This window comes from Ruditapes philippinarum, unplaced genomic scaffold, assembly GCF_026571515.1.
Source record: "Ruditapes philippinarum isolate M1 unplaced genomic scaffold, ASM2657151v2 ctg13333_1_1_1_1, whole genome shotgun sequence".
Taxonomy (NCBI): domain Eukaryota; kingdom Metazoa; phylum Mollusca; class Bivalvia; order Venerida; family Veneridae; genus Ruditapes; species Ruditapes philippinarum.
This window is the reverse complement of record NW_026854067.1, coordinates 13,649-24,128: the sequence shown is the minus strand read 5'-3', so window position 1 is coordinate 24,128 and position 10,480 is coordinate 13,649. Positions and strand designations below refer to the sequence as shown.

Genomic DNA, 10,480 nt, shown 5'->3' with positions numbered 1-10,480 from the left:
ACTTCATTCAACATAAAAAAAAATTTAAATCATTTAGAAGAATTATTTTCCACGTCTGAAGAGAGCAACTGTCACACTATTTTTCCAAAAAATGTGTTAAATTAATTTGTTATTATGGAATTAATCAAATTGATTATTATTTGTCACAAGGGATCTCCACAGTGTTGAGAATGAATGTTGGTGGCACCCATTTTGCGTATCAAATTTAATTTAATGTATTCATTTGAATTCTAATCTCGTTAGAACCAGTTTACACAATTGTTATGCGCATGCTCCGCTTCAAAATACGAGTTAATTTAAACGAAAAGTTAGTATTGAGGTGAACTAATCGGTGAAAGGATAAATCAGAAAAATTATCATTTACGTTGCATTTAACATTATAATAATAATAATAATAATAATAATAATAATAATAATAATAATAATAATAATAATAATAATAAAGACTTTATTTAACGAGAGAACTCATTTGAACAAACATATCAATCTTCCATGAGGCCCTCAACAAGTAACAATATGAATTTAACATTTTCAAACTATTAAAATACATAAATGTAAAAACATACAGGAGATTATCAATTTGAATACATCAATGCGTGATAAAACCTCAAGTATAGGGTTTTAAAATGGTTAACAGATGTAGCAGACTTAATATAATCAGGAAGGCCGTTCCAAATACAAGATCCAGAATAAACAAAAGACTTACGCATTACGAGCAGTGATTCATGCCGTTTTTAATCCTTTAAACTATATGAATTGATAATTGGTTATGAATAGCATTTTATTATTTTATGTTTTGTTAAATAGTAACACTAAACACTATAGCTACAATGTCACCGAGCTATAAAATTTTGCTGCTCCTTTAACTTCAGAATAGAGCTTTTCCGGAGATTTGCAGGAATAGCCGAAATGTTGATTTTGTTCTCAGATGCAATTAAAACAATCAGAAATTCTTTACTTCCTCCGCCATTTGAATAACTAAGCAAAGCTTCTACAGTTAAAAAAAAACTCTGGCATGCTTCTTTTTAAAATAGCAATACTGTTGTTATCATTATTTTATCATTTGATTTACATCAATTTACAATTGAAATATTTCAATAAATGGAATGTTTTTCGTAGGGTTTGAATGATTTTGAAAAGCTGTTTTCATGTTATCTTCAGACTTGGAGTTTGACAAGCAGTATATAATATATATTTCGACCTTATTTTTTTAGGATTTTAATAAAAGGAAATGTTGGCTGTTTTTTAATAATATGTTTTCACGATGAAAACAAGCAAATCCTCAGGGCTGTGAAATAGAAAACCAGAAGTTGGACATGTATTATTTTTGTTTGCTGTAAGATTTTTATTTTTTTGGGAAAAAAAAATGCATTATTTCTGGATTTTTGTTTCAGACTTGTATTGATTTGGCGGTCAGTTATTTTTTGGGGTTGGGGTGTTGGGTATTTTTTGGATCCCCTAAAAGGGGGTTGGGGTTTAAAAACCCTGTTTAAACCCTTCCGCAAAAAAAAGTTTATTCTGTACATCCAGAGCAGACGTACAGTGCGAATTGAAAGTGACGCAAAAAATCCCATCCCCGATTCACTTTAAACGCTGTCCCATTGAGGCCCCCTCTGCCTTAAAAACTGAATACTTTTTAAAGATCCCTGGTGAAATAATATGGGGATGGCGTACCCGCCGACCATTTTGTTATCCTTAGTATTAAATTCTTCTTTTTTAAAATTCTTTTTAAAATTGTTATTCCCCCTAATTGCTATTTTGGGCCTGTTCGCCTTTTTATTTTTTTTTTAAAACATTTTGATTTATATCTTCATATATATTTAAATTAAATCTATCCCTTTTACCTTCACACATTAGCAATACGAATAGACTAAGATTAAATACTACATTTAACAACAAATAAATCATGCGATGAATTGCAATAAGTTTTATTAAAATACGATTAGTTTTCATATGGTATGTAAATAAAACATTATTAATGTTTGACTGTAAATCGTATATTTTGCTACAAGTTTATTCCTACTAAATTTTATGTATACATAATGTCCAATACAATATTTATAAACATATATAGATATAAAGATCTGAAAGAATGTGATCCATCGGAAACTATAATTTATATGCAATCTTCAATCGTCATCTTAGATAGAACGTGCGTCCCTCAAGTCAACGTAAAAATCACTGATGCATTCTGGGAGGATCGAAAGCAGACGGTACGCATACTTGCTATCATTACCCACCATGTATCTACAATATACAACCAAAATGGTAATGAAAGGGAAGAAAATCACCAGGCACACCTTTTCAGACTTCCTATCATAACGTATGTGAATGTAAAAGGTTTATATTTAAATGTTATCACTTAACATGAACATGTTTCTCAGACATATAATTTTAATTTAATATGTTTTTATGAGAATACTTTCATCTAGAAATTTTAGGCAACCGTACCGTTCTGTCATACTGCAATCATATAGACAACCGTAACGTTATGTCATACAGCAATCATATAGGCAACCATTACGTAATGTCATTTTGCAATCATATACTCAAACGTTACACAATGTCATACAGCAACCATACTCTCAACCGTAACGTAATGTCATAGTGCAATCAAATTGTCAACCGAACGTAATGTCATACTGCAATTATAAAGACAACCGTAACGTAATATCATATTGCTATCATAAAGACCATCGTAACGTTATGTCATATTCCAATCATAAAGACAACCGTCACGTAATGTCATATTGCAATCATATAGACAACCGTTATGTTATTTTATACTGCAATCATAAACATAAAGAAAAACCGTAACGTAATGTTATATTGCAATCGCATACACAATCTTAAAGTTATATCATACTGCAATCATATAGACAACCGTAACATAATGTCATATTGCCATCATATATTACTCAACCGTACTGTAATGTCATATTGCAATCATATACTAAACTGTTACGTTTTGTCATACAGCAGTCATATACTCAACCGTAACGTATTGTCATATTGAAATCATGAAGACAACCTAAATTAATTTTACATTAAAGACAACCGTAACATTATGTCTTACTGCAACCGTATAGACGACCGTAACGTAATGTCATATTACAATCATATACTTAGCCGTAACATATTGTCATACTGCAACCATATACTCAACAATAATGTAATGTCATAATACAAACATATAATAAGCCGTAAAATAAAGTCATATTGCAATCATATACTCAACCGTAACGTAATGTCATATTGCAATCATATACTTAACCGTAACGTTATGTCATATTGCAATCATATACTCAAACGTGACGTAATGTCATATTCCAATCATATACTCAAACGTGACGTAATGTCATATTGTAATCATATATTCAACTGTAACGTAATGTCATATTGCAATTATATAAACAACCGTAACGTAATGTCACATTGCAATCATATACTCAACCGTAACGTAATGTCGCATTGCAATCATATACTCAAACGTGACGTAATGTCATATTCCAATCATATACTCAACCGTAACGTAATGTCATATTGCAATCATATAGACAACCGTAACGTAATGTCACATTGCAATCATATACTCAACCGTAACGTAATGTCATATTGCAATCCTATACTCAAACGGGACGTAATGTCATATTGCAATCATATAAATCATAAACTCAACCATAACCTAACTTTATTACGTCAGAAACGTCCTCACACACATTCCAAAACTGATTTCTCTTAGCCTATTAGGACAATAAAGAACGCTTTCAAACAATGGTTCTTAAAGTTACACTTGAATAATAGTTTAGTAATTAGGCCAAATACAAGTTGTTTATTTTTCAACATTTATTCTTTTGATAATACGGTGTAAACGATTATTTTACCTCTTTAGTGGGAACAATGCTGTGACAGCATGGAGGTAGGCGTCCACCACGATCTGTGTGTTTGTTGAACCAGTCTCTTCCAGTCGGCGGATTGAGCCAACGACTTCATAAAAAAAAATAAAAAAAATTTAAATGAAACAAAAGTATATGATTATGTCATAAAAATTACTCGGAAGCAATGGTTAACAACTAAGTTAAAGATGATCAGAAAAAACTATCACTAGATGTATAGCAATACATAACTTTACTTATAAAAGTTAAACTACTTAAACAATGAAACTTTATTTTGCTCTATTGAAAGATGGAATTGATAAACATAAGCAGGAGCTGTGTTACTGCATGTTATGCCGTACTTCATTAATTCCTATCTTTCAGGTTGGAGCAAATTCCATTTTATTGTATCTTTTATATTTGTGAAATATTAGATGACATTGGCCTAAGACTTTTTTAAAAAATGAAGAAAAAAAGTCAGTATTTGGAAGGAAAATATGGTACATGTTTTAGCTAGAAGAAATTCACTATAGATAATGATGATGATGATGACGACTTTAGAATATATCCACCTAAATTGTAGTTCGTGCTTTGCTTTATTCTATTTATCTTTGACCTTTCATTATTAAACAATTGTTTTAATAACTAAGCAAAAAAAAGGGAAAAAGACAACAACAAACAACAACAACAACAAACAAACAAACAAACAATCTAATCAATGTGATATTAGATCATGTATATCATCCTTGTTTTGGCCATGGCCACTTACGCTGATCTACGGCATCTTCTGGAAGATCGGACTTAACGTCTGCTGGTAAACTTGCTACTTTGTTTTCTGCCATTTTTCGGATATAATCCCTTCCGAATATTGGTGTTTTGAAAGCTCCAGGTTCAATCAATTGTACTTTGACTCCTGTTCTGTAAAGTTCTCGCCTGATAAGAAAAAAATAATTTGACCGACCTCGTTCGCTAAATAGTAAAGAATCTTATATAATAGCAGAGTTCATAGGCTATGATTTGTTCTGTTGACAAATAATGGGATTGCAGATATTATAGATCATATACATATAATGATATCCAATACTTTATACATGTACACAACATGGCAATATGAGCTATAACATATGCATCTATACATAATAAATAACTAATACGCAATGAGACATATCTCGCCGAGAATTCATTAAAGGTTGTGTGTATGTATCGTGTGCACTGACCGCCGGAACATAATTTATGCAATTATTGACAGGTTAATCACAGAGAAGAATAGGTATGAATAATAAAATAAATGAGCCGCGTCACGACAAAACCAACATTTGCGTTTGCGACCAGCATGGGTCCAGACAAGCCAGCGCATCCGCGCAGTCTGATCAGGATCCATGCTGTTCGCTTACCAACTCTATTACAAGTAGAGAAACCGATAGCGAACAGCATGGATCGTGATCAGACTGCGCGGATGCGCAGGCTGGTCTGGATCCATGCTGGTCACAAACCCATTATGTTGGTTTATTCATGACGCGGCTCAAATAATAAAATGAGACACTAGTTACCGTAAAACATCAGAGAATGCCTCCACGCCATACTTTGATATACAATATGAGGAATTCAAGAGCGCAATTCTTCCAAGACAGCTTGAGGTATTAACGATGCGCCCTTTCTCTGTCAAAACCAGCGGCATGAATGCTTTTGTGACCATGATAACCCCGTAAAGATTCACAGACAAGGTGTTCTCATAGTCTTGTCTAGTATGAAGATGTGTCGATCCAATCCCGCCTAAAATGCCTGCATTATTTACTATTGCCCACAATCCTGTAAAAATATATATTTTCGGATATTATGATACTATTTTTTTATGAAATGGAAGAGGCGAAAATAACATATGTCAAGCTCGCATGAAAAATTCTCAATTCTGAATTTAACACACACACACACAAAGTAATAATTTCAGATTAAAGTATGATTTTTGTTTTTAACGGCATAGGCGCTTCTTTGGCAGGAGAGATAAACCCCCTTCCTCTGCAAACCACAGTTACTTCAACATTTTCATAATCAATTGATTTATATATAGGTATTTTCTGTGAATATTGTTTAATATCATTAGGGCCAATCTGTACGAAAGGTTTTTAATTTTCAGGACTATTCTCTTAAGTGATGAAAACATAGCCAAGTCCGCAATTGCAAGAGATTTACCATAACAGTATTTCTCCTATCACGAAAAAGATATAAATGAAAACACAAACTATACTGTACAAATGTTTGTATACTTTAGTTATATATTGAAGCAAATATAATAAGACAAAAGTACCTTTCCCTTCGGGCAGCGTCCGGTTTACTATTTCTAATGATTTTTCTATACTCGCATCTTTTGAGACGTCCATTTCTAATGCAACTAATTTTTGAGAACTCGTGTCTTTGAATTTCTGGGCTGCAGTTTTTGTTAAACAACATGCAAACACGTTGAATCCTAATGCATCAGCCCTTTTAGCAAAATCGTGTCCGAATCCCGAGTCACATCCGGTTATAAGTATGTATCGAGATTCATAATTTCCAACTTTTAATTGTCTCAGAAAATATTCAAAGATCAGTCCAATAATCACCACAACGGCACAAATAAGAGATAGCTCCATTTAAATACTAAGTTTATTCCACCAAATATTTAAGAAATATAATTCACAAATGAACTTTAAAATATACACTTAAATGCGTGTAGAAAAGATAAATCTTATGAGGAAATTTAAGCTTCATTTAAATCACATGCATACGAGACATGCTTTTAAGATTTCAAGTAGATACAATATTGAATTAACGAATTAATTTACATAACATCTCTAATATAATTAAATTGAATTTTAAACGCAGTTCTGATCTACCGTTGTTAAATTAATCAATATGGCATCATATTCTCTTAAGGTAAACATTTATATACAAAGATGACAACTTTACTGCAAATATAAAAAAATGAATTTAAGTGTTTCTTTTCTCAATTAAAGAAAATTATCTGAAATATAAAATGTTACCCTTATTTATGAGAATTCTTTAAGATAAATATCTGTCAACACAATTTGAAAGTCGGTACAAAATGACAAGACGGACATAAATGTGTTATTTTCTTCACCAAGCGTACAGCCAGGTTTGAACTTCATGCACCATTTACCTAATTGTTGTTTATTCGGCCATATATTTGACAACTTTACATTCATTTTGACAATGTATATTCTCGTGACATCTCCGTGTTTGTAATAATGTAGATCAATGTTATAGTAAGACATAGCATTTCTGATGCAAAGTGACCAATATCCTCTTGAGAAAATAGATAAAAATCCCGAAACCACTTACTTCGTATGTATGATTAGCTGCACAGGAAATAAATTTGAGCCGTGTCACGACAAAACCAACATAATGGGTTTGCGACCAGCATAGATCCAGACCAGCCTGCGCATCCGCACAGCCTGATCAGGATCCATGCTGTTCGCTATCAGTTTCTCTACTTGTTATAGGATCTGTATGGATGCGCGGATGCGCAGGCTGGTTTGGGTCCATGCTGGTCGCAAACGCATTATGTTGGTTTTGTAAACTACATGCATATTAATATTTTACATAAAACTAGTCTTTTTCAAAAGTAACGAAATTCAACACAAACACAACGAGTTTCAATATTTTCAATCAGAGGAATTATATATTCCACTCATATGATAAAGTGTTGGTAAGTCTTTCTTTAAGTTAAGAAAACAAGCAATATCTAAACATATAAATTCCAGTGTAACACATAATAAATGTGTATATACTAACAAAAAAGTATCATTAATCAAAACAAAATTACATGAAAATTGGTTTGACTCGGTTTGAATTAGTCTGTACATGAGGGAAAACGGAATCGTGCAACATCTCTTATGCCCCTAGCACCGGCTTGCGCGGTACTCCAATTTCAATGATCCCTAAAGACCAGAAAAAATATAAAAAAATATGAATTAGAGGCAACTTTTACAGCAGCAACATGGCAATTGACACCTGCTGTTCTGAAGTATAAACATCTGGAAAAAGGGTGATCCCTCGGAATCAACCTTTAACTTGCAAGAAATTAGTTAATTGTCTTTGAAATACACACACTACAATCTTGAAAGAGATTAAAGTATCAATATTCAATATATATATATATATATATATATATATATATATATATATATATATATATATATATATATATATATATATATATATATATATATATATATATATATATATATATATATATATATATATATATATATATATATATATATATATATATATCAATAAGTATACATTGCTTGACAAAACGGTCTCTCTTTGTGTTATCAAGACCATGTGACTTTAATCTACTGACCTCAATAGAAGTCATCTTCTAGTTACAGTCCATTCCGAACACAAATCTAGGCTTATTTCTTCTCAAGTTATTAATAGGACAAAAAAGAGGTGTTGTTCCTACAGACTATCGGTTTGTTTTTTGACTACTAGTATTTGGTTTGCGAAACCGAAGAGCAATACAGAAATCAGTTTGCAAAGACCTGTATATTATATGCAGTATACTAAAATAGTAAAATAGAGTCTTCAGTGTTTTTATCTATTACTTTTAAAACAAGACCAACATGCAGGTTTGTAGTCTATAAAAATGTGGAATTGAATCATTCAGAAAGACTTAAAGTTAGGTGAACATATTCGTTTACATGCAAAACACATTCACTGGAAAATATGCACGCCATAGTGCAATAATTGATTCAAATCAAAGTATTTGTACTTGACAAAATTTAGGCATCAAAGCCCTGAGCTCTAGCCTTGTACATTCTTAAATTTTTACTACAATAACATAACGAAAATTAATGACTCCCCCCAACCCTCGCACAAGGCAAATTTTATCCCAGGGCTAAAATTAAAACAATTTCGGTAGAGGTCAACTACACAATGTTTCATGCCTAATTTCTAACCTCTAGTCTTTGTCAATTCAAAGGAGAATATTGAAGTTTTTTCCTTTACATGTATATACATTTAAGGAAAACCTAAGACAACCTGGTGCCTTGTAAACCTTGTACCTTAAGACAAGATTTTTTTAAAATTTTTACTATATACATACCATATAAGGAAAACCTGTGAAGACTCTTTGGCAGAGCCAATTTTGACCCCAGAGCTATAATTTGAACGATAGTGATAGAGGTCTACTACAAGGTAAAGGTTTCATTCCAAATATTAAACATCTAGCCTTTGTCAATCCAGAGGAGAATATTTTTTAAGTTTTTTTCTCTATATATGTTTATACATTTAAGGAAAACCTATTACACCCTGGTGCTTTTTCACTTGGGGCAACATTTGAACAACTTGGTAAAGGACATACTGATGATATTATTAACCAAGTATCTAAGCTCTAAGCCTTATGATAAGAAGATTTTTTAAAAAGTTTTTGCTATATACATATAAGGTAAACCTTAATATTTGAGCCCAGGGATGAAGCTTATTTTGGGGATGTAACATGAATAATCTTGGTAGAAGTTCACTACCCAATTTTTCATGACAAATATCTAACCTCTAGCCTTTGTCAATTCAGAGGAGAAGATTTTAAGTTTTAACTACATACATATCAGGAAAATCTATGAGCTAATTTGACCCCAGGGGTATAATGTGAATATCTTGTGAATGTCTAGCAGACAATGCCTTATGCAAAATATCTAAGCTCTAGGCCATATTTAAGTCTTTGAACAACTTTGGAAGCCGTTCACTCATGGAACAACCCTGCCAAGTTTGGTTGAAATTTGACAAGATGCTTTTTAAAAGATGTTTACTATATTATGTATACAACACACACACACGCACGCATGCACACCCACACACACAAAGAGGGGAATCGCTATATGCCAACGCAGCATGTACATGCATCAGACCGGCAGTCAAACACATTTTCAAAAAATAAAATGACAATTACATTGTTGATGTGTCCACTCTTGAAAGCCTTGTGAAATTTAATAAAAGCTTTATAATATTTAGAATAAACTTTCATTTTTTATTCCAAACAGTAATCAAACAATATAAGGTAAGGTACATGGTATGGTCAACCTAGTGGATCTCATTGGAGCTAGGTGGGAAGGAGTGTGGGAATCCAAAGATTAGTAGATTGTGTTTAAAGCATGTGGATTTACTGAGTGCATCAGAAAGAATTTAAGCACCAAGTTGAAATTTTTTATGGCATCATGCACTTTATATGTGTTAATATGCTATATATCAAAATTAAATACCCAATATCTTTATTTTTATGTTTACTATTAAGAATTAATAAATTTCTTTTATATAATCTATGAATTCAGTTTAAAGTATCTTTTTTGATTGACTTTTATTATAGTCTGTGCTTTTTGTGATAAAAATACTATTGTTTCCGGCACCTCTACTCAAAGTAAGCAAATGAAGTAATTGAAGACCAGGACCTTTAGTGTACTGCCTTTCTGTGTGGGGGATCTGAACATCACTGCCTGTCCTGTTCACCCTGTCATGATATCGGGTCTGTCTCATGGTCTGCAAGTTCCTACATTTATGGCCAGTTGTGACTGTTTAATGTCACCGAGGAGAACTCCATATAGTTTTTT

At 32.2% G+C, this 10,480-nt stretch overlaps 1 protein-coding gene across 1 annotated transcript; it reads right to left on the bottom strand.

Moving 5' to 3' along the window:
* Positions 1 to 1,996: 1,996 nt before the first annotated feature.
* Positions 1,997 to 6,618, bottom strand: LOC132738845 (17-beta-hydroxysteroid dehydrogenase type 6-like). Its single transcript, XM_060726448.1, has 5 exons — positions 6,181 to 6,618; positions 5,426 to 5,684; positions 4,645 to 4,808; positions 3,885 to 3,987; positions 1,997 to 2,247 (listed from the first exon to the last, which is right to left on the bottom strand). The coding sequence occupies exons 1-5, from the start codon at positions 6,500 to 6,502 to the stop codon at positions 2,142 to 2,144; spliced, it is 954 nt and encodes a 317-aa protein (XP_060582431.1). The 5' UTR covers positions 6,503 to 6,618; the 3' UTR covers positions 1,997 to 2,141.
* Positions 6,619 to 10,480: the final 3,862 nt, after the last annotated feature.

What these genes read in the sequence shown, in the direction of transcription:
- LOC132738845 (XM_060726448.1), bottom strand. Translation starts at nt 6,502, where the DNA reads ATGGAGCTATCTCTTATTTGTGCCGTTGTGGTGATTATTGGACTGATC. An exon ending in GACGCTGCCCGAAGGGAAAG is followed by an intron (nt 5,685 to 6,180) that starts GTACTTTTGTCT and finishes ATATTTTTACAG; the next exon opens with GATTGTGGGCAATAGTAAAT. An exon ending in GCATTCTCTGATGTTTTACG is followed by an intron (nt 4,809 to 5,425) that starts GTAACTAGTGTC and finishes TTTTCTTATCAG; the next exon opens with GCGAGAACTTTACAGAACAG.